The 24,583-nt window shown below is 45.8% G+C and overlaps 1 protein-coding gene across 1 annotated transcript in view; it reads right to left on the minus strand.

Annotated features, from left to right (window-relative positions):
- Positions 1 to 212: 212 nt before the first annotated feature.
- LOC143955178 (uncharacterized) overlaps positions 213 to 24,583 on the minus strand; it is a 137,670-nt gene continuing 113,299 nt past the window's right edge. The window contains 7 exon segments of the mRNA XM_077465270.1: positions 213 to 3,277; positions 4,701 to 4,842; positions 16,015 to 17,243; positions 23,365 to 23,506; positions 23,852 to 23,995; positions 24,092 to 24,189; positions 24,306 to 24,417. Of these exon segments, the coding sequence (XP_077321396.1) occupies positions 2,007 to 3,277; positions 4,701 to 4,842; positions 16,015 to 17,243; positions 23,365 to 23,506; positions 23,852 to 23,995; positions 24,092 to 24,189; positions 24,306 to 24,417 (3,138 nt within the window). The 3' untranslated portion in view covers positions 213 to 2,006.

Below are 24,583 nucleotides of genomic sequence, written 5' to 3' on the forward strand. Positions count from 1 at the left end.
TGGTTGAACAGACAGTGGGGTTTACAGAAGGAAGTGACTCATCAGGCTGGGGGGTAGGAAATAGCTCCGGTGTGAAGAGTTGACCCACAGAAACCAGTGCAGTGGACCATGCAAAAGATGACAGCCACAGATAATGTTGAAGCTTCTATGGCAATGTTTGAGTAGATTGGAACAAAGGTGTCAGGAACCATGAATCAGACTGAGACAGGAAATGCAGTAAAAAAAAAAAATATCACACCTTTAATGTAATAGAAACAAATAATACAGATCAGGAACATAGTCAAAACATAAGCCAGGGTTCAGAAGCCAAAATCGGTAATCAGATGAGCTGGTATTCAGGAAGCCAGAGATCAGCGTAGTTGGAAGCAAAAGATCAGGAACCAGAAGGGACGTCAGCCGGGCAAAGTCTTTAAGAGGAACTCAGCAGAGGCACTCAGGATATGTTGAATAAGGGCAAAGGCACAAAAGATATGAACAAGGCAGTATAAAGGGGCTGGCTGTAGGCTGGACTGATGAGGCAGGTAATGGTAACCAGGTGAGCCACTGCTGAAACAATGATTGGCTGGTAATTAACCGACAGCTGAGCAGCCTTGAGCAGTGAGAAGAGCTTCTAGAAGCCCAGCCCTGACAAAGGGAAGGTCTGCCTGAGAAAGAATGGGAGGATGTACTGGCCCCTTTCCTGACTGCAGATCCTCAACAGGCATATTGTGATTTGGCCTCAGCGTCAGCATGGGATTATAAATTGCTAAAGGCAGAAATACTAGCTAGGCTGGGAGTGAGTGTTGCTTTGAGGGCGAGCCGAGTTCATGGCTGGTGCTTTGACAGGGCTAAGCCTGCCTGTGTGCAGCTGTATCATCTAATGCAGGGGGTCTCCAAACTTTTCAAACAAAGGGCCAGTTTTAGTGTCCTACAGACGATTGTGGCCGTCAGGAATTGAAAATGTCCCAGGCCCGGCATCAGTGAAAATAACTATGGGTCAGGGTTGGTGGTCAATGGGAGGAGGAGTAGTGCCTCTATTAGAAGGAGGAATAGAATTACATGATTGGTATTGGTGGAAGAAATAGTGCCCCATTGCTGGGGTCAGTGGGAGGAATAGTCCTTTAAGGGCCGGAGATAGGCTAGCAAAGGGCCACATTTGTCCCTCGGGTCGCAGTTTGGAGACCCCCTGATCTAATGCACCTGTTCCAGGAGGTCAGGACTCTGTGCAGTCCAGTCAAGTTGCTCCACCCCAAACTCGCTCATCCATGTCTTTATGGAGCTTGCTTTGTTCACTGGTCCAAATCATTTGGTGGAGGGGGGATTATGGTATTTGGTTGGTTTTCAGGGGTTCGGCTTGGCCCCTTAGTTCCAGTGAAGGGAACATTTTGGACAATTTCATGCACCCAACTTTGTGGGAACAGTTTGGGGGCTGGCCCCTTCTTGTTCCAACATGACTGCACACCAGTGCAAAAAGCAAGGTCCATAAAGACATGGATGCTCGAGTTTGGGGTGGAGGAATTTGACTGGCCTGCACCTCAACCCCATGGAACACCTTTGGGATGAATTAGAGTGGCGACTGCGAGCTAGATCTTCTCACCCAACATCAGTTCCTGACCTCACAAATGCGATTCTGGAAGAATGGTCAAACAATCCCCATAGATACACTCCTAAACCTTATGGAAGGTCTTCCCAGAAGAGTTGAAGCTGTTATAGATGCAAAAGGTGGGCCAACTCAATATTGAACAGACATCCACCAGCCTTTGCTTAATAAAGAAGTACCTGCCCTTTACTATTAACCCGCACCAGGCTGACTCGTCTACAACAGAGCTCGTCAAACTATGACCCTCCAGTTGTTCAGGAACTACAATTCCCACCATGCCTAGTCTTGTCTGTGAATGTCAGAGTATTACAATGCCTCATGGGACATGTAGTTCTGCAACAGCTGGAGGGCCGAAGTGTGGAGATCCCTGATCTACAACATCAATAAGGAAGCTCACTCCTATGAATTCTCTGGTGTTGCAAAAGGTTTACTTTCCTAGTGAAAGATTTCCCCACTCTGAATACAAATAAGGACACTCACCTATGTGAATTCGCTGATGTGTTACAAGGACTCCTTTCTGAGTGAATGATTTCCCGCATTTTGAACAGCAATAAGGACGCTCACCTGTGTGAATTCTCTGATGTTCAACAAGGTATCTTTTATCAGAAAAAGATTTCCCACACTCTGAACATGAATAAGGATGCTCACCTTTGTGAATTCTCTGATGTGTAACAAGGACTCCTTTGTGAGCAAATGATTTCCCGCACTCTGAACAAGAATAAGGACGCTCGCCTGTGTGAATACTCTGATGTGTAACAAGGGCTCCTTTCTGAGTAAATGATTTCCCACACTTTGAACATGAATAAGGACGCTCACCTGTGTGAATTCTCTGATGTTTAACAAGGACTCCTTTCTGAGTAAATGATTTCCCGCACTTTGAACATGAATAAGGACGCTCACCTGTGTGAATTCTTTGATGTGTAACAAGGTCACTTTTCTCAATGAAAGATTTCCTACACTCTGAACATGGATAGGGACGCTCATCCATGTGAATTCTCTGGTGTCTAACAAGATACTCTTTTTCACTGAAGGATTTCCCGCAGTCTGAACATGAATAAGGACGCTCACCTGTGTGAATTCTTTGATGTGTAACAAGGTCTCTTTTCTCAACGAAAGATTTACTACACTCTGAACATGGATAGGGACGCTCATCCATGTGAATTCTCTGGTGTCTAACAAGATACTCTTTTTTACTGAAGGATTTCCCGCAGTCTGAACATGAATAAGGACGCTCACCCGTGTGAAGTTTCTGGTGTGTATCAAGATTATCTTTCCGAGAGAAACATTTCCCGCACTCTGAACATGAATAAGGACGTTCTCCTGTGTGAACTCTCTGGTGCTGAATAAGATTTCCATTCTGAGTGAAACATTTCCCGCACTCTGAACATGAGAATGGATTTCTACCTCGGTGAACTCCTTCATGGGGTGAGGAAGTTTCTTTGGGATTAGAAGGATCTGCTGATGGATCTGCAGTGTGAGATCTTACATGGATATTTCCAATCATAGTATGTGATTGATGAGAAGATTCCCCCTGATCAGAGGGATCCATTGATGTCTCCGGACAGGAAGGTCTGTGATGTATATTTTGTGTATTTGGATTTCCTCCTGGAGGATCCTGTGTGATGACATTATCTTCTGACTTACAATCAGCAGATAATAGAAGACGTCTCTCTGAGGAATTCCTGACATCACATCCATCTGTTGGAAAGAAGTAAAAAAATAGAATAAATCTCAGTAGATGACAAATAAGTGGAGTTTTGGCTCCTCCTCCCCGTCGGTGGAATAAGTGGAAATGCCGATCTCACAGCTGGGCTCCTGTTCTCCCTCCAAAATCAACCAGAAAAGTCTTCACACCGAGTCCATATATCATCTGCAACTTCATTAATAATAAAAAGCTATGACTGAGGCTTCATTAGCTAAAACACAGGAGTAGTTTTTACTACATCGGATTGTCTGGATTTTAAATTATGAAGAGTGTGCAGATCATATATGGACTCCAAGCTGAGTCAGCAAGAAAAAAAATAAAAGTCAAGTTGATCTAAGCCCTTGTACACACGGTCGGAGAATCCGTCGGAATGTGTCCTATCGGACCGTGTTGTCTGATAATCCGACTGTGTCTGGTCTGCATCGGACTGATTCCGTCGGAATATCCGTCGGACCCAATTTTCCAACTTGTTGGAAATATTTTCCGACCAACTGGTTCGATCGGACATACTCCGATCATGTGTAGAGAATTTTGATCGGACCAAGTGCCACGCATGCTCAGATCAAATTCCTACATCAAAGCTATTGGCTACTAGCCTGAACGTAGTCCCATCGTAACGAAATTACGTCATCACGTTCTGAATGATCGGATTTTTCGACAACTTAGTCCGACCGTGTGCATGCAACAGTTTCGGACACAATCCGACGGACAAAATCCGACGGATTTGGTTGTCGAAATCTCCGACCGTGTGTACAGGGGCTTACACTTTCACAGAGCTCTGGCATGGAACTGGGTACAACTGTAATATCAAAATATGAAGAAAAAACCTTCCTCCAAGATCTACAATGCTGGTGTCTGAGGGTAGCTCCATAGTGCACACACTCCCTATTTATGATATGCAAGTTTAAGGGATCCTACATCGATCAGCCACTCCCTTGCTAAATCACTGTTGCCATGACTACTCCTATCAGCCTTGTAAGGCTGTAAGGAAGGCGTCCCCCATCCCTACAGTAAGCCATTGTGCCCAGGGCAGCCACAACTCCTGCCCATCCCTTGTCCCGGCCCTGCTTGGAACCCATCTAGGGGTCCCGCTAAGGGGACACACCACCACAAAGTTCAGCTCTTTATAGTTTCCTCACTGATCACCTCCCATACAGGAAGAGACCACAAGGTCCGATCCGGTTCAGAATCAGGAAGTGACAAATGCAGGGGAAGGAACATCACAGCACCAAGTATTAACTCTTACTACACCACACATTAACCCTTTAGCAGGCAAACACATATTTAAGCTTTTAGAACCTGCCTATATGATGATGTGAAGATCTGATAATTATCTAATTTTTTTTACACTACAATCCTTATACTTGATATAAAATGAGACTTTGACCTGTTTTTTCCACAATGTCTGTTACCTACCTGTGCCAAAAGGTAGAGAAATGTCCTCCTGTTCACTTTTCATAATCATCCCAACCTCCTCCATGAATGGTTGATCACCCCCCACATACGTCTCTACTTCTTCTTCTTTAATCTCCGCTTTTATATTGATCCGTTCTTCACCCTACACCAAAAATAATAGAAAACCTCTATAAAAGTCAACTCAAGGCAGACATAAAGGACACAAATGACACGTCATTCAGTATGTTCCCTCTGTTGGAAGAACACAAGGATGAGGAGGACCCACAATGTGTCTGGGCTTAAGACCCAAGGAGGAAAGGAATGTATATTAAAAAATAAAAATGGGGGTGAAAAATGTAGGGCCCCCAAAGGAGCTAGAAACGGGGATGGGGGGTGGGTAACAAAGGCTGCACTTCAGATGTTGAAGTAAAACAAAAGACTACACAGAAGAACGTCATCTCATGGCTTAGAATATATATTTAGGTCTAGATGCCCAGCCCCACCTACCTGATGATGGTGAGTAGGGATGAGCCGAACACCCCCCGGTTCGGTTCGCACCAGAACTTTCAAACGGACCCCAAATTCGTACGAACGTTAGAACCCCATTGAAGTCTATGGGACTCGAACGTTCGAAATTAAAAGTGCTAATTTTAATGGCTAATATGCAAGATACTGTCCTAAAAAGGGTTTGGGGACCTGACTCCTGCCCCAGGGGACATGGGTCAATGCAAAAAAAAGTTTTAAAAACGGCCGTTTTGGCAGGAGCACTGATTTTAATGACAATTAAAGTGAAAAAAAAAAAGTGAAATATTCCTTTAAATATCATGCCTAGGGTGTGTCTATAGTATGGCTGTGAAGAGCCACGTGTTTCCCGTGTTTAGAACAGTCCCTGCACAAAATGACATTTAACGGAAATAACGTCATTTTAAACTGCTTGCGGTTTTAATGTTATATCTGGTTCCTGCAATATGGTTGAAAATCATTGAGAAAAATGGCCCTTCCTGCCCATTACTAGCCCCTTTGGGTCTTGTACACATATTAAGGGGAACCCCATACCCATATTAAAAAAAGGAAATACGTGTGGCCCCCAGGCCCTATATACTCAGAACAGCAGTATACAGGCGGTGCAGGGACTGTGTAGATTTGTTATGTTAAGTAGAATCTGTGTGTAATTTTGAACTGGTACATTTTTAAAGTGTAGCTCCAGTCAAAAAAACTATTTTTAAGCTTTTTGGAAAACATAGGGAAGGGTTATCACCCCTGTATAATTTGTTTTGCCGTCCGTCTTTTTTCATCTTACTTGCTGTTGTCTCCCTCCATTTGCAGTAGGAGATGTTTGTAAGTTGGATGTTTGAAAGTAGGGGCCTGCCCTATATGCTCTGCAGAAATGGCGGAACAAGGTGTTGGTTTTGCCACAACATTGTAAGCCCTCAAAGTGACTCTTGGTGGGCGCTGGTGCGCCCTGCTGTGAACGATTATATCAAGAATTGTAATTACATGCCATTGTTGAACAGTGGTAGAAAAATTGACCTTTGGTGGTTGTGGTGCTGGTGCCACAACACTATAAGTCCTCACAGTTACTCTGGGTGGGCACCGGAACGGGGCCCTCCTGTGAAATATTATATCAAAAATTGTAATTAAACGCCCTGTTAAACAGGGGCAGAAAAATTGGGCCTTAGGCACTGGTGCCACGACACTGCAACCTCTCCCATATACTCTAGTTTTAGTGCAGGAATTAGCCCTGCTGCAAAGCATTGCATCAAAAATTTTAATTAAACGCCCCTGTTAAACAGGGGCAGAAAAATTGGGCTGATGGCATCACCCAGAACCAAAAATGTTTTTCCAACATATCAGTGGAGGAGGAAGAGGATAGACAATCAACATAACAGGACAGTCAGCATCAGCATAGGCAGTCTTAAAGGGATGTGATATTTCAGACATGGCCTTCCAGATATGGTAATGGCCTGAAGGGAGTTGGGAAAACCAGCAATTGGGTAGTGTATATTGTGCTGGAGGCACACACAACTTCCACTAACTCCTGCAGATGGCAGATGGCTCAAATAGAGAAGAGCTATGTAAGGCGCATACTGGGCTCAGAGCACGCAGACAGCACGCACAATCTCCTAACACTGACTGCAAGCTCTATTTAAACGAGCAAGATAGTTAGCTATATTAGGTGGATGTAGCGGCGCATACTGGGCTCAGAGCACGCAGACAGCACGCACAATCTCCTAACACTGACTGCAAGCTCTATTTAAAACGAGCAAGATAGTTAGCTATATTAGGTGGATGTAGAGGCGCATACTGGGCTCAGAGCACGCAGACAGCACGCACAATCTCCTAACACTGACTGCAAGCTCTATTTAAAACGAGCAAGATAGTTAGCTATATTAGGTGGATGTAGAGGCGCATACTGGGCTCAGAGCACGCAGACAGCACGCACAATCTCCTAACACTGACTGCAAGCTCTATTTAAAACGAGCAAGATAGTTAGCTATATTAGGTGGATGTAGAGGCGCATACTGGGCTCAGAGCACGCACAATCTCCTAACACTGACTGCAAGCTCTATTTAAAAGGAGCAAGATAGTTAGCTATGTAGGTGGATATAGCGGCGCATACTGGGCTCAGAGCACACACAATCTCCTAACACTGACTGCAAGCTCTATTTAAAAGGAGCAAGATAGTTAGCTATGTAGGTGGATATAGCGGCGTATACTGGGTTCAGAGCACGCACAAGGACGAGGACATCTCTCTGGTGGGTTCCCATTACTGGATCCATCTGTAGGAAACACACACACTGACTGAATACATTGTTTCTATGTGTTTATCAGATGATGGGGGATCTAGGTGGAGCCTCCGTAATGCTCTCTCCTTTACAATAAAGTCTCCTCTTACCCGGTGATGTGAGGGGCGGCTGATTCTCCATCATGATGTCCTTGTAGAGATCCTTGTGTCTTCTAAATAAATTAATATTATTACTTCCTCTGCTGCCAGTTCCAACAATGTTTTCTTTTTACTTCCTCACAACTCACCCCTCACCCAGGATGTCCTATTTGGACCCCTACATCGCTTCCTGTTCCTTACTTACATCACTTACATCACTTCCTGTGCATCTATCACTTCCTGTCTGCACCTGACATCACTTCCTCTCAGCTGTGTTTTCACTTCCTATGTCTGTACAATCACACTCTTCCTGTCTCCGTGTTCCACTCAATATAATAGAAAAAGATCTCCATCTCTATATATATATATATATATATATATATATATATATTTTTTTTTTTTTTTTAATCCATACATTTTTTATTTTATCAAAAGAGAACATAAAGCCATGTACACACAATCAAACAATCCGGTGAAAAAGTCCGGCGGACTCAAGTCCACTGGACAATCCCTCCGAGTGTGGGCTCCGTATGACTTTTTTTTACCCAAAAGTCTGGCGGACTAAGAAAGTAGATTTGCACCTAAATATGGCTGTGTGTGTGCTAGTCTGCCGTACTTTTGAAATGAACGGACTTTTCCCGCCCGGAGAAAAGTCCGCTCATTTTGAGCGCGGCTCCAGGTAGCCGGGACCAGTGAAGGAGGCGTCGCTGGCCCCGTCACCTGCTACGTAGTTAAAGGGGAAGCCCTACGCCGAATAAACGGCGTGGGGTCCCCCTCTAGGTCCATATCAGACCCTTATCCAAGCACGCTACCCGGCTGGTCAGGAAAGGGGGTGGGGACGAGAGAGCGCCCCCCCCCCTCCTGAGCCGTACCAGGCCGCGTGCCCTCAACATGGGGGGGGTGCTTTGGGGAAGGCAAAGCACCTTGTTCCCATGTTGATTAGGACAAGGGCCCTTTCCCGACAACCCTGGCCGTTGGTTGTCGGGGTCTGCAGACGGGGGCTTATCAGAATCCGGGAGCCCCCTTTAATAAGGGGGCCCCGGATACCGGCCCCCCACCCTATGTGAATGAGTATGGGGTACAATGTACCCCTACCCATTCACCTGTGAAAAAAAAAAAAAAAAAACACACAAGGTTTAAAAATAATTTATTGCACTGCTCCGGGGGTGTTCCGTCTTGGGGGGTCTTCTCGTCGGACTCCTCCGCTATCTTCTGCTAGCTCTTTTACTAGCGGAGGAGCCTGGCTTTCTTCTTCGTCGCCACCCGGGGGTCTTCTTCCTACTTCGGGGGTCTTGTCCCCCTCTTCGGTTCTATTTGCCGGGCCTCCGCACCTTCTTCTAGCTCTTTTACAAGTGGCGGCCCGGTCTTCTGACGCCGCTGCTGCCGTCTTCTCTTCTCCTGTACTTCTCTTCTTGAGCTGTTGCCTCATCGCTGTCTCTGGCCACAATGACAGGCACGCGGTGTGCGGCGACTTATATAGGGACATCGCTGGATGATGTCCCCGCCCATTATGATGTCACAGTCCCAGCATCCCAGAAGAACCCCGGGCGGCGACGATGAAGAAAGCCGGGCTGCTCCGCTAGTAAAAGAGCTAACAGAAGATAGCGGAGGAGTCCGGCGAGAAGACCCCCAAGACGGAAGACCCCCGGAGCAGTGCAATAAATTATTTTTAAACCTTGTGTGTTATGTTTTTTTTTACGTTTTTTTCACAGGTGAATGGGTAGGGGTACATTGTACCCCATACTCATTCACATAGGGTGGGGGGCCAGTATCCAGGGCCCCCTTATTAAAGGGGGCTCCCGGATTCCGATAAGCCCCCAGCTCGCAGACTCCGACAACCAAAGGCCAGGGTTGTCGGGAGGAGGCCCTTGTCCTCATCAACATGGGGACAAGGTGCTTTGGGGTGGGGGGGCCACGCGGCCCCCCTTCCCCAAAACACCCCCCCATGTTGAGGGCACGCGGCCTGGTACGGCTCGGGGGGGGGGCGCTCGCTCGTCCCCACCCCCTTTCCTGACCGGCCGGGTTGCGTGCTCAGATAAGGGTCTGATATGGACCTAAGGGGGGACCCCCACGCAATTTTTTCGGCGTAGGGCTTCCCCTTTAACTCCATACCAGGTGACGGGGCTAGCGACGCTTCCTTCGCTAGTCCCGGCTACCTGGAGCCGCGTTCAAAATGAACGGACTTTCCTCCGTGTGTGTGGTCGAGTCCGTTCATTTCAAAAGTACGGTGGATAGTCCAGCGGACTAAGTCCAGTACAGTGTGTGGGCAGGTAGCTCGTTCGGAAAGTCCGGCGGTTTGTCCGCCAGAATAAGTCTGCCGGATAGTCTGATACGTGTGTACGTGGCATAACAATTAAGATTGCTGCAAATGGTACATATTGTTGTAATGAAAAAACACTGTAAAGGCATATAAAATAGGTTTTCGTTCAAATCTTGATGGCCCAATCCAGCCTACCCCAAATGGGTTCACGCTGTAGGTCAGGGAGGTCACCACATTGAGCCACTAGTCAGCATGTACAACTATAAGTAAGGGAATAACATTGGGAAGGGGGAGGGTAACAATATAGGAAATTCAGAGATTAGAGGATAAAATAGATAGTGTTCTACATCTGCCTATTACTTAGTTAATTAAACAGATTACTTCAGGCTGCAGGGTTTATTATGTGTCTGTTCTACAATCCATCAACTGCAGATGCATAGTTGGCTAAATAGCTCAATATTCACAATGTATTTGGTCTATAATTCAGGGGGTCTGCCTGGACATTTGGATAAATGTCTCTATATTTAGGATGTATCTGATCTATAAACCAGAGCCTCTGGATGGACAGTTGGTTAAATGGTTCAATATTTTGGAAGTACTTGGTCTATAAACCAGAGGCTCTGGATGGACAGTTGGATAAATGGTTCTATATTTAGGATGTATCCGGTCTATAAACCAGAGGCTCTGGATGGACAGTTGGATAAATGTCTATATTTTGGATGTATCTGATCTATAATCCAGAGGCTGTGGGCGGACAGATGGATAAATGGTTCTATAACAGAGATCCTAGAGTAGGGAAGAGAACAATGTTATAGTCGAACTTACGTTCGACTACAACATTGGGTGTTCGCCCGTTCATCAAATTGCTAATTTTATGGGGTGTTTGCGACAAATTCGAACTCCGTGGAATGCCCCATAATGTACTGCGAGATCGCAGTGCATTGACATCTGATGATTGGCCAAAGCATGCACCCGACCTGCATGCTTTGGCCAATCACAGCATGCTCTGCTATGATTGGTCAAAGGCAGGGTTCCCTGTTTGAAGGAATGCATGTGCTTGATTGGCCGATTGTGAGGCTAACAAGCTCTATTGTTATATAAATAAAGATTGCTCCCATTATCGGCAAGTCTGCCTGTGGAGCTAAGGATGTGAGGATGGTGGTCATGTCTGTTTACTTTGAAAGATACGAGAAACAGGGTTGTACACAGATGCATTATACCAAAAGGCTGAAAGGGCGCCTTATTGGGAGACATGGATTACACACCGTGTATAGTGGAATTTCCATGGGAATACATATACTCTGCATTTAGTGTAGACAAGATATTGAGTGTAGACTCTATATTTACTCAGTGCAGGCAGTTTAGTATATATAACGGTGTATTGAAGTGGTTAAGGGGAACCACGTCACAAAATGTAAAAAAAAAAAAAAAGGCACCGGGGTCCCCCCAAAATCCATACAAAGCCTTTCAGATGTGGTATGGCTTGTAAGAGGAACCCTGCACCATTTTTTTTTTAAATGGCGTGGGGTCCCCCAAAATCCATACCAGACCCTTATCTGAGCAAGCAGCCTGGCAGGCCAGGAAAGGGGAGGTTGATGAGCGAGCACCCCCCCCACCCCAACCATACCAGGCCATTTGCCCTCAACATGGGAACGGTGCAATGGGTCCCCCCAAAGCACCTTGTCGCCATGTTGATGTTGTTTGCCCTCAACAAGCGAGTGAGTGGATTCCAACAAGGGTGTCAGGAACCGTGAATCAGACTGAGACAGAAAATGCAGTAAAAAAATATCACACCTTTAATGTAATCGAAAAAAATAGTACAGGTCAGGAACATAATAAAAACACAAGCCAGGGTTCAGAAGCAAAAACTGGTAATCAGGAAGCCAGAGATCAGCGTAGTCAGAAGCCAAAGATCAAGAACCAGAAGGGACGTCAGCCGGGCAAAGTCTTTAACAGGAACTGAGCAGAGACACTCAGGATATGTTGATGAAGGTGAAGGCATGAAAGACATGAACAAGGCAGTTTAAATAGCCAGACAGGGCTGGCTGTAGGCTGGACTGATGAGGCAGGTAAGAGTAACCAGGTGAGCCACTGTGGAAACAATGAGTGGCTGGTAATTAACCGACAGCTGAGCAGCCTTGAGCACTGAGAAGAGCTTCTAGAAGCCCAGCCCTGACAAAGGGAAGGTCTGCCTGAGAAAGAATGGGAGGATGTACTGGCCCCTTTCCTGACTGCAGATCCTCAACTGGTGAATTGTGATTTGGTCTCAGAGTCACCATGGGACTATACTAGGGTTGTGTCCTCATCCCTTTAAACCTGAACACATATGAATTACACAGGTTCTGAGGCTAATTTAATGCAAATAAGGCACCAAGTGAGTTTAATTACCTCCTTAATCAGCCACAGAACATGTGTCATTAACCACTTTCAGACCGGACCATTTTGCTGGTAAATGACCAGAGGTCTTTTTACACTTTGGCACTGCGCTGCTTTAACTGGTAATTGCGCGGTCATGCAATGTTGTACCCAAACAAAATTTGCGTCCTTTTCTTCCCACAAATAGAGCTTTCTTTTGATGGTATTTGATTGCCTCTGCGATTTTTATTTTTTGCGATATAAACGTAAAAAGACCGCAAATTTTGAAAAAAAAATGATATTTTCTAATTTTGTTATTAGAAAAATCCAATAAACTCTATTTTAGTCATACATTTAGGCCAAAATGTATTCAGCCACATGTCTTTGGTAAAAAAAAAAGTCAATAATTGTATATTTATTGGTTTGCGCAAAAGTTGTCACATCTACAAACTAAGGTACGTTTTCTGGAATTTACGCAGCTTTTAGTTTACGACTGCCTATCTCATTTCTTGAGGTGCTAAAATGGCAGGGCAGTACAAAACCCCCCCAAATGACCCCATTTTGGAAAGTAGACCCCCTAAGGAAATTGATAAGAGGCATGTTGAGCCCATTGAATATTTTATTTTTTTGCCTCAAGCGATTGAATAATGACAAAAAAAAAAATTTTTTTTTTTTTTTACACAAAGTTGTCACTAAATGATATATTGCTCATGCATGCCATGGGCATATGTGAAATGACACCCCAAAATAAATTCTGCTGCTTCTCCTGAGTACGGGGATACCACATATGTGGGACTTTTTGGGAGCCTAGCCGCGTACGGGGCCCCGAAAACCAAGCACCGCCTTCAGGCTTTCTAAGGGCGTTACAGTTTTGAAGGCCATAAAATGCCAAGATGGCACAAACCCCCCCCAAATGACCCCATTTTGGAAAGTAGACACCCCTAAATTTAGGGGTACACTAGTGAGACTAGGTAATAAATGGCGGGTGCCCTGAAACTATAAAAAAATAACTAACCAACCAGCGTCACCTGTAACAGTTATATGGTGATCACTGGTGAAAGGGTTAACTAGGGGGCAATTAGGGGGCTTTATGCGGTAGTATATGGGGGTCCCTGGCGCTATAAAAAGCTGCAGCGAACCTAAATACCTACCTGCCTAACTAGCGTCACCTGTGACACTAATACAGCGATCAGAAAAATGATCGCTTATTAGGCTGGGTTCACACTGGAGCGATGCGGGAACGCCACGAATGCGCGGCGGGTTCCCGCATCGCATGCCTCCCGGCGGCAGTTCACACTGCCCTATGCGAACTGCTGGGAGTGTCAGTGAAATGTTACTGACACCCCCAGATCAGTTCGCATATCGCAGTGCGATCTGCAAACTCGGATCGCATGGTGTGAACACCCATGCGATCCGATTCTGCTGCGGGCCAAAAAAAGGGTCCCGTGCAAATTTGCGGCGGGTGCGGCGAATGGCTGAACTCGAATCGCACAGAGATCGGATGTGATTTGCACTGCAGTGCGGTGCGAATCACATCCGTTCTCATAAACCGCTGCAATGTGAACCCAGCCTTAGTGACACTGGCGACGGGGGGTGATCACGGGGTTAAACCTTTATTGGGGGGGTTAGGGGGGTACCTTAGAACTAAAGGGGGCTAACCCTAACTGCCCTAACAGTTATTAGTCACAAATGACACCCGCCGGGTGATCAGGGGGTTAAACCTTTATTAGGTAATAAATGGCGGGTGCCCTGAAACTATAAAAAAATAACTAACCAACCAGCGTCACCTGTAACAGTTATATGGTGATCACTGGTGAAAGGGTTAACTAGGGGGCAATCAGGGGGCTTTATGCGGTAGTATATGGGGGTCCCTGGCGCTATAAAAAGCTGCGGCGAACCTAAATACCTACCTGCCTAACTAGCGTCACCTGTGACACTAATACGGCGATCAGAAAAATGATCGCTTATTAGGCTGGGTTCACACTGGAGCGATGCGGAAACGCCGCGAATCCGCGGCGGGTTCCCGCATCGCATGCCTCCCGGCGGCAGTTCACACTGCCCTATGCGAACTGCTGGGAGTGTCAGTGAAATGTTACTGACACCCCCAGATCAGTTCGCATATCGCAGTGCGATCTGCAAACTCGGATCGCATGGTGTGAACACCCATGCGATCCGATTCTGCTGCGGGCCAAAAAAAGGGTCCCGTGCGAATTTGCGGCGGGTGCGGCGAATGGCTGAACTCGAATCGCACAGAGATCGGATGTGATTTGCACTGCAGTGCGGTGCGAATCACATTCGTTCTCATAAACCGCTGCAATGTGAACCCAGCCTTAGTGACACTGGCGACGGGGGGTGATCACGGGGTTAAACCTTTATTGGGGGGGTTAGGGGGGTACATTAGAACTAAAGGGGGCTAACTCTAACTGCCCTAACAGTTATTACAGTCACAAATGACACCAATGCAAAAAAAAAAAAAAAAAAATGACATTGGTGTCACTGTGAATGGGGGGCAGGGGTAATTGGGGGGGTGATCGGGGGGTAAAGGGGGGGTGTGAGTGTGCCTGGCATGTTCTACTGTGTGTGTAGAGTGTTGGTGCAACTTACTGATCCGCTCTCCTCCGTGTCGGAACGAAAAATACCGACACGGAGGAGAGAATACATCACTTCCTCTCCTGTGTTTACATTACAGGAGAGGAAGTGATGTCACGGGGGATTTCTATTCGTCGGGAGCGATCGCGAGGGGGTGGCCATGAATGAATGGCCGTCCCCTCGTCCGGGATCGCTCCCGAACGAATACCGACCGCCGCAGGCACCGGGCGGGGGCCCGATTGGGCCCCCGACCCGCGGGAGGCAAGGGACGTACATGTCCTTATGCCTGCCCGTGCCATTGTACCGACGTACATCGGCGTGCGGCGGTCGGCAACTGGTTAATATGTGTTCCGTTTTAAAGGGATGAGGTGACAACCCTAAATTATACATTGGTAAAGGCAGAAATACTAGTCAGGCTGGGAGTGAGTGTTGCTTTGAGGACGAGCCGAGTTCATGGCTGGGGCTTTGACAGGGCTAAGCCTGCCTGTGTGCAGCTGTATCATCTAATGCAGGGGGGTCTCCAAACTTTTCAAACAAAGAGCCAGTTTTATTGTCCTACAGACTTTAGGGGGGCCGAATTGTGTCCGGCAGGAACAGAAAATGTCCCAGGCCCGGCATCAGTGAGAATAAATATGGTCTCAGGTTTGGTGGTCAATAGGAGGAGGAGTACTGCCCCTATTAGTAGGAGGAATAGAATCCCATGATTGGTATTGGTGGAATAAATCCCCCAAGGGCTGGAGAAAGGCTAGCAAAGGGCCACATTTCCCATGGGCCGCAGTTTGGAGGCACCTCTTCCAAGAGGTCAGGACACTGTGCAAGCCAGTCAAGTACCTACACCCCAAACTCACTCATCCATGTCTTTATGGACCTTACTTTTTGCATTGGTCCAAATCATTTGCTAGAGGGGGGATTATGGTGTTTGGTTGTTTTTCAGGGGTTGGGTTTGGCCCTTTAGTTCCAGTGAAGGGAACTCTTAAGACAACAGCATACCAAGACATTTTGGACAATTTCATGCTCCCAACAAGTACCCGCCCTCTACTATTAACCCGCTCCTAAACCTGCACCAGGCTGACTCATCTACAACAGAGCTCTTCATACTATGACCCTCCAGATGTTCAGGAACTACAATTCCCACCATGCCTAGTCATGTCTGTGAATGTCAGAGTATTACAATGCCTCATGGGACGTGTAGTTCTGCAACAGCTGGAGGGCCGAAGTGTGGAGATCCCTGATCTACAACATCAATAAGGAAGCTCACTCCTATGAATTCTCTGGTGTTGCAAAAGGTTGCCTTTCCTAGTGAAAGATTTCCCGCACTCTGAAAATGATTATGGACGCTCACCTGTGTGAATTCTCTGATGTGTAACAAGGACTCCTTTACGAGTGAAAGATTTCCCGCACTCTGAACATGAATAAGGACGCTCCCCTGTGTGAATTCTAAGATGTTTAACAAGGTCTGCTTTGCCAGTGAAAGATTTCCCACACTCTGAACATGAATAAGGACGCTCACCTGTGTGAATTCTAAGATGCGTAACAAGAGGTCCTTTGTTACTGAAAGATTTTCCACACTCTGAACACGAATAAGGACGCTCGCCTGTGTGAATTCTCTGATGTTTAACAAAAGTATCTCTCTGATTGAAAGATTTCCCGCACTCTGAACATGAATAAGAACGCTCACCTGTGTGAATTCTAAGATGTGTAACAAGGGCTGCTTTTTGAGTGAAACATTTTCCGCACTCTGAACAAGGGAAAGGACGCTCACCTGTGTGAACGCTCTGGTGCTGAAGAAGTTTTCCATTCCGAGTGAAAGATTTCCCGCACTCTGAACATGAATAAGGACGTTCACCTGTGTGAATTCTCTGGTGTTCAGCAAGTGCTCCTTTCCGAGCAAAAGATTTCCCGCACTCTGAACATGAATAAGGACGCTCATTTGTGTGAATTCTTTGATGTGTGACAAGGGCTGCTTTGACAGTGAAAGATTTCCCACACTCTGCACATGAATAAGGACGCTCACCTGTGTGAATTCTAAAATGTTTAACAAGGTCTACTTTTTGAGTGAAAGATTTCCCGCACTCCGAACAAGGGAAAGGACGCTCACTCGTGTGAATTCTCTGGTGCTGAATAAGATTTCCTTTCTTAGTGAAAGCTTTCCCGCACTCTGAACATGAGAATAGATTGTCACCTCGGTGATCTCCTTCATGGGGTGAGGAAGTTTCCTCGGGATTAGAAGGATCTGTTGATGGATCTGCAGTGTGAGATCTTACATGGATATTTGCAATCATAGTATGTGATTGATGAGAAGATTCCCCCTGATCAGAGGGATCCATTGATGTCTCCGGACAGGAAGGTCTGTGATGTATATTTTGTGTATTTGGATTTCCTCCTGGAGGATCCTGTGTGATGACATTATCTTCTGACTTACAATCAGCAGATAATAGAAGACGTCTCTCCGAGGAATTCCTGACATCACATCCATCTGTTGGAAAGAAGTAAAAAAATAGAATAAATCTCAGTAGATGACAAATAAGTGGAGTTTTGGCTCCTCCTCCCCGTCGGTGGAATAAGTGGAAATGCCGATCTCACAGCTGGGCTCCTGTTCTCCCTCCAAAATCAACCAGAAAAGTCTTCACACCGAGTCCATATATCATCTGCTAATTCTATAATAATAAATAGCTATGACTGAGGCTTCATTATCCAAAACGTGTTAATAGTTTGTTACTACATCGGATTGGTTGGATTTTATATAAAGAAGAGTTTGCAGATTACAACGAATTATATCCAATGACACAACAAAGCTCTTAATTCACTCCCTGGTCATCTCTCGCCTTGATTACTGCAACTCCCTCCTCATTGGCCTACCTCTGCATACTCGATCCGACTTCAGTCCATCATGAATGCTGCTGCCAGACTCATCCACCTTACCAACTGTTCAGTCTCTTCTACTCCTCTCTATCAATCCCTCCACTGGCTTCCGCTCACCCAACAAATTAAATTCAAAATACTAACAACTACCTACAAAGCCATCCATAACTCTGCCCCCAGCTACATCACTGACCTAGTCTCAAAATACCAACCTAATTGTTCTCTTCGTTCTTCTCAAGACCTCCTGCTCTCTAGCTCTCTCATCACCTCCTCCCATGCTCGCCTCCGGGACTTTTCCAGAGCCTCTCCAAGCCTATGGAACGCCTTACCCCAATCCGTCTATCTCCTGCTCTATTAGCTTTTAGATGATCCCTGAAAACACTTCACTTCAGAGAAGCCTACCCACACCCACACCTAACAACGGTATTTTCATTTTGTCCATCTGATCATCCCCCACAGCTACTCCCCTTTGTTCCACTTGACCCTCCCTTCTAGATTGTAAGCTTTAACGAGCAGGGCCCTCTGATCCCTCCTGTATTGAATTGTATTGTAACTGTACTGTCTTCCCCGATGTTGTAAAGCGCTGCGCAAACTGTTGGCGCTATATCAATCCTGTATAATAATATAAGGACGCCAAGCTGAGTCAGCAGGAAAAAAAAGTCACTTTGGTCTAACAATCAACACTTTCACAGAGCTCTGGCATGGAACCGGGTACAACTGTAACATCAAAATATGGAGAAATAACCTTCCTCCAAGATTTACAATGCTGGTGTCCTAGAGTGGCTCCATCCCTCCCCCATCAGTGTGGAGACAACCTAAGCTGTTAATGCAATGGTTTATTAAAGGGTTAGTTCAGCTTTACATTTCTTCTGTAGAGGTGATCTAACAGCAGATCCCCTCCCCACCCTCCTGGACCCCTCTTTGCATGTGATGGCGCTGACCAATCAGAATGCATCTGGTCCATCCTGGCAGCTCAGTATGGAGAAGACAGAGCAGTGGGGTATTTCATATCCCCTGACCATTGGAGTGGTGAGAGAGTCCTGATAGTAGAGGATGGCTGACAGTAAGTACAGTGAGGACCGGGGGTGGGGAGTGAAGGGGGTCCGGTGTTAGGAAAACTAACCCTTTAATGTGACTTTAGGGGTCTGTGTGACCAGTGATGTCTCATCCGCCTTCCATTGAAGGTAATGAAGTACATATTGCACTCCATTTTCTTTTTCCCCTCAACCACAGCAACCCGGGAAAGTGACAGCCGGACCCGGAAGTGATGTCATCCACATACAGTGTATCTGGAAAGTATTCACAGTGCTTTACTTTTTCCACATTTTGTTATTATGTTATAGGCTTATTTCAAAATGGATTAAATTAAATTATTTTCTTCAAAATTCTACAAACAATCCCCCATAAAGACAACATGAAAGAAATTTGTTTGAAATCTTTGCATATTTTTAAAAAGTTTCTCCCATTCTTCTTTGCAGGACCTCTCAAGCTCCATCAGGTTGGATGGGGAGTGTCGGTGCACAGCCATTTTCAGATCTCTCCAGAGATGTTCAATTGGGTTCAAGTCCGGGCTCTGGTTGGACCACTCAAGGACATTCACAGTGTTGTCTTGTAGCCACTCCTTTGTAATCCTGGCTGTGTGCTTAGGTTCGTTGTCCTTTTGGAAGATGAACCTTCATCCCAATCTGAGATCCAGAGTGCTCTGGTGCTGGTTTTCATCAAGGATGTCCCTGTACATTGCTACATTCATCTTTCCCCCGATCCTGACTAGTCTCCCAGTTCCTGCAGCTAAAAAACATCCCCCACAGCATGATGCTGCCACCACCATGCTTCACTGTAGGGATGGTATTGGCCAGGTGATGAGCGGTGCCTGATTTCCTCCAGACATGACGCTTGCCATTTAGGCCAATGAGTTCAATCTTTGTTTCATCAGACCATTTCGTTTCTCAGACTCCTTCAGGTGCCTTTTGGCAAACACCACGTGGGCTATCATGTGCCTTTTACTGAGGAGTGGCTTCCGTCTGGCCATTCTACCATACAGGCCTGATTGGTGGAGTGCTGCAGAGATGGTTGTTCTTCTGGAAGGTTCTCCTCTCTCCACCGAGAAACGCTGGAGCTCTGTCAGAGTGACCATCGGGTTCTTGGTCACCTTCCTGACTAAGGCCCTTCTCCCCCGATTGCTCAGTTTGGTGGCCCGCTCTAGGAAGAGTCCTGGTGGTTCCAAATTGTTTCCATTTACAGATGATGGAGGCCACTGTGCTCATTGGGACCTTCAATTCTGCAGACATTTTTCTGTACTCTTCCCCACATCTGTGCCACGATACAATCCTGTCTCAGAGGTCTACAGACAATTCCTTGGACATCATGGCTTGTTTTGTGCTCTGACATGCACTGTTAACTGTGGGACCTTATATAGACAGGTGTGTGCCTTTCCAAATCATGATTTCAAACAAACTTCTTTCACGTTGTCATTTTGAGGAAAATAATGAATTGAATCTATTTTGGAATAAGGCTGTGACATAAAAAAAATGTGGAAAAAGTGAAGGGGTGTGAATACTTTCCAGATTCTTATTAGGGAAGGGAGGTCAGTGAATTAACATTCGTTCACTCCCCTCTATGTAGCGACACCCACCATGGAGGTCCTGGACCCACAAGTGGGATGAAACATGGCAGAGGTGCACATGTCGAGAGAGGTGGTGTGGAAGTTATACAGCCACCTGATCACTTCCTCCTGACAGACAACAGTCGGCTTGTCAGTGCTTAAAATCATCTGCTGCTGATGTATATCATATATTAGTGGCAAATAAAGGGTTAAAGGAGGCGGTACTCTGTGTATATATACACCTAAATACACTGGTGTACCACTATCAGTGACAACTCTGTATAAACTATTCATAGATATTAAATATTGTAAAGCTCAGAATAAATAGAAAAGGTGGTAGGGAGACTGCACTTCACTTATACCAGAATACAAGGTAATAAATCTGATAAAAAATATGCAATCATGTGAAGCGTAGAGTACAAGAAGCATGTGTTCAGTGAAAAATTACATAAGCAGATCAATACTCCAGATGTGCCAACTCCAGTGCACCATCAATGAGGTCATACACGCTTACAGGCAGTGACATCACTAGAGGGGCCAGAGGGGGTCATGCCCTTCAAATTATACTGTGCCCTCCCAATTAAAATAAACAGACACTGGGACCAGTCCGGAATGTAGGGGACAGGGATGCCCTGAGCCACTGTAGTGCTGGCTCCTCCTCCACCTGACTCCATTCCTGGCCACTGGTTGCTAGAGCCACCTGGCATCTAACAACCAGTAATGTCAGAGCTGGTATTAGTAGTTCTTTCTCCTCCCTCCTCTCTCGTATGCAATGGGTGAGGAGACACAGGCGATCAGCTCCTTCTCCCCTCCCTCCTCTCTTGTACGGAATGGGAGAGGAGACACATCCGATCTGCTCCTTCTCTCTCCCCTGCCCCCTCACCCCTCCACCGCCGATCCCATCCTGTGTGTATACCGCAGGAAGTGTGAACTCGATAGCTTTACACGTGACCTCCTGCGGTACACACACAGGATGAGAGCAGCAGTGGTGGCGGGGGGGAGGGGGAGCAGATCGGATGTGTCTCCTCTCCCATCCCATATGAGAGAGGAAGGAGGGGAGAAGGAGCCGATCGCCTGTGTCTCCTCACCCATCGTGTGTGAGAGAGGGAGGGGAGAGAGAACTACCAGGTGTTTTATCGAGAAATGGAGGTACTAATGGGCACTAACAGGAGGTGCTAATGGGCACTGACAGGAGGCACTTATGGGCACTGACAGGGGACACTAATGGCACTGACAGGAGGCACTAATATGCACTGATAGGAAGCAATAATGGGCACTGACAGGGGGCACTAATAGGAGGCACTAATGGCCATTGATAGGCAGCATTAATGGGCACAGATAGGTGGCACTGATGGGCATTGAGCACTGTTAGGCAGCATTGATGGCCACTGATAGGCTGCACTGATGAGGAAGCACTGAGAGATAGCATTGATGAGCAATGATTGGTGGCGCTGATAGAAGACATTGATGAGCACTGATAGGCAGCAGTCATAGGCTGCACTGGTGGGCACTGATGGGCATTGAGCACCGATAGGCTGCATTGATTATGAGGCACTGATAGGTGGCATTAATGAGCAATGATTGGTGGCGCTGATAGACAGAATTGATGAGCACTGATAGGCAGCATTGATGGGCACTAATGGGCGGCACTGATGGCCATTGATAGGCAGCATTGACGGGTACTGATAGACAGCACTGATAAACTGCACTGGTAGGGGGCATTGATGAGCATGTATGTTAGCCCAACATGGAAAGAACAATTACACGCTCTGAATATAAGTGGCTGCCTGCAGCTGCAATGCTCAGCTAACATCTCTCTTTCTAACAAGACCTCTGGAGTGCATTCTATTCTTGAAATTATATATATATATATATATATATATATATATATATATATATATATATATATATATATATATATATATATATATATATATAAATATATAAAAATTGTGTTTTATAGTTTGTCCCCCCTACTTTTGTCCCTGCCCCCCCCCCCAAATCTCTTCCAAAGTAACACAGAAGGTCGCTCTTAAACAATGGGTTCTTTAATACAATGGTTCTCAACCTCAGTCCTCAAGTACGCCCAACGGGCCATGTTTTGGGAACTTCCCTTAGATAAAATAGATCTTATCAATGCCATGTCATTGATATCGATTTAAAGCAGCTGTGCAAAGTAAAAAAAAAAAAACCTGAAAACATGGCCTGTTGTGGGTTACTTGAGGACTGAGGTTGAGAACCATACATACAACATACAGAGATATACAATGTAATACTGACATAAAATCACACACATAGGTTGGACTTGTGTCTTTTTTCAACCTCGCCTACTATGTAACCATGTAATCACTGCTTTAGTGAATAAAGTTATATTTACTGTTCTGTCCAGGTTCCATATTAGTACATTTGAGTGATATACAGAATCACAATTGCATTTCCTCTTTCTCTCCCTCTAATAACAATGTACCGGATTTGGCTGTGCGGCGTTGTTCATAACTTTTTATAGCTTAGTTGCATCCCAGTAAATGGCATCAAAAGTCCAGTCCTTGGAACCAGTGCTGGGACAAGGTCTTCCAGTGCCCAGGGCAAAGATGCCAAACTGCACCCACTCCTCATTCATGATGTGCAAGTTTAGGAGATTCTACATCGATCAGTCACGCCCTTGTCTAAATCACTGTCGCTATCACTACTCCTATCAGCCTTGTAACAGAAGGAAGGTGCCCCATCCCTACAGTAAGCCATTGTGCCCAGGGCAGCCACACCTCCAGCCCACCCCTTGTGCCGACCCTGCTTGGAACCCATCCAGGGGTCCCGCTAAGGAGAAACTCCACCACAAAGTTCAGCTCTTAACAGTTTCCTCACTGATCACCTCCCATAGGAACAGATCAGGAGGTCCGATACGGTTCAGAATCAGGAAGTGACACATGAAGGGGAAGGAACATCACAGCACCAAGTGTTAACTCTTACCACACCACACATTAACCCTTTAGTATGCAAACACATATTTAACCTTTTAGAACCTGCCTATAGATTATTGTGAAGATCTGATAATTATCTAACATTTTTTTACACTACAATCCTTATACTAAAATGAGACTTTGACATGTTTTTTTCCACAATGTCTGTTACCTACCTGTGTCAAAAAGTAGAGAAATGTCCTCCTGTTCACTTTTCATAATCATCCCAACCTCCTCCATGAATGGCTGATCACCCCCCACATACGTCTCTACTTCTTCTTCTTTAACCTCAGCTTTTATATTAATCCGTTCTTCACCCTACACCAAAAATAATAGAAAACAAAACTATTAAAGTCAACTCAAGGCAGACATAAAGGACACAAAGGACACGTCATTCAGTATGTTCCCTCCATTGGAAGAACACAAGGATGAAGGGGACCCGCGATGTGTCTGGGCTTAAGACCCACAGAGGAAAGGAATGTATATTAAAAAATTTAAATGAAGGTGAAAAATGTTGGCGCTCAAAGTAGCTAAAAACGGGGATGGGGGATGGGTAACAAAGGCTGCACTTCAGATGTTGAAGTAAAACAAGAGACTACACAGAAGAACGTCATCTCATGGCTTAGAATATATATTTAGGTCTAGATGCCCAACCCCACCTACCTGATGATGGTGAGGGATGGTGTGATCTTCCTGTGTGGAATCCCGGGAATACAGAGGATCTCCCTCCTCCATAGACTGCGGATCCCCGGACTTCTCTTCTTTTTCTACTTTAACCTCAACTTTGATGTCTTTCAGTTGTTCACCCTAATCCCCAAATATGATAAAACGGATTTATAAAAGGAAACAGATGAAATAAATAAATGTTATTTCAAAGCGTAGAATTTGCTCAGTCCCACCTACCTGATGATGGTGGGGGATGGTGTGACCTTCCTGTGTGGAATCCCGGGAATACAGAGGACGGGGACATCTCTCTGGTGGGTTCCCATTACTGGATCCATCTGTAGGAAACACACACACTGACTGAATACATTGTTTCTATGTGTTTATCAGATGATGGGGGATCTAGGTGGAGCCTCCGTACTTCTCTCTCCTTTACAATAAAGTCTCCTCTTACCCGGTGATGTGAGGGGCGGCTGATTCTCCATCATGACGTCCTTGTAGAGATCCTTGTGTCCTTCTAAATAAACTAATATTATTGCTTCCTCTGCTGCCAGTTCCAACGTTGTCTTTTTTTACTTCCTCACAACTCACCCCTCACCCAGGACGTCCTTTTTGACCCATACATCACTTCCTGTTCCTTGCTTACATCACTTCCTGTGCATTTCTCACTTCCTGTCTGCACCTGACATCATTTCCCCTCCAGCTGTATTTTCACTTCCTGTGCCTATACAA

This window comes from Lithobates pipiens, unplaced genomic scaffold (assembly GCF_037356315.1).
Source record: "Lithobates pipiens isolate NorthernLeopardFrog02 unplaced genomic scaffold, aLitPip1_a1.2 Scaffold_35, whole genome shotgun sequence".
In the NCBI taxonomy this organism is placed as follows: Eukaryota; Metazoa; Chordata; class Amphibia; order Anura; family Ranidae; genus Lithobates; species Lithobates pipiens.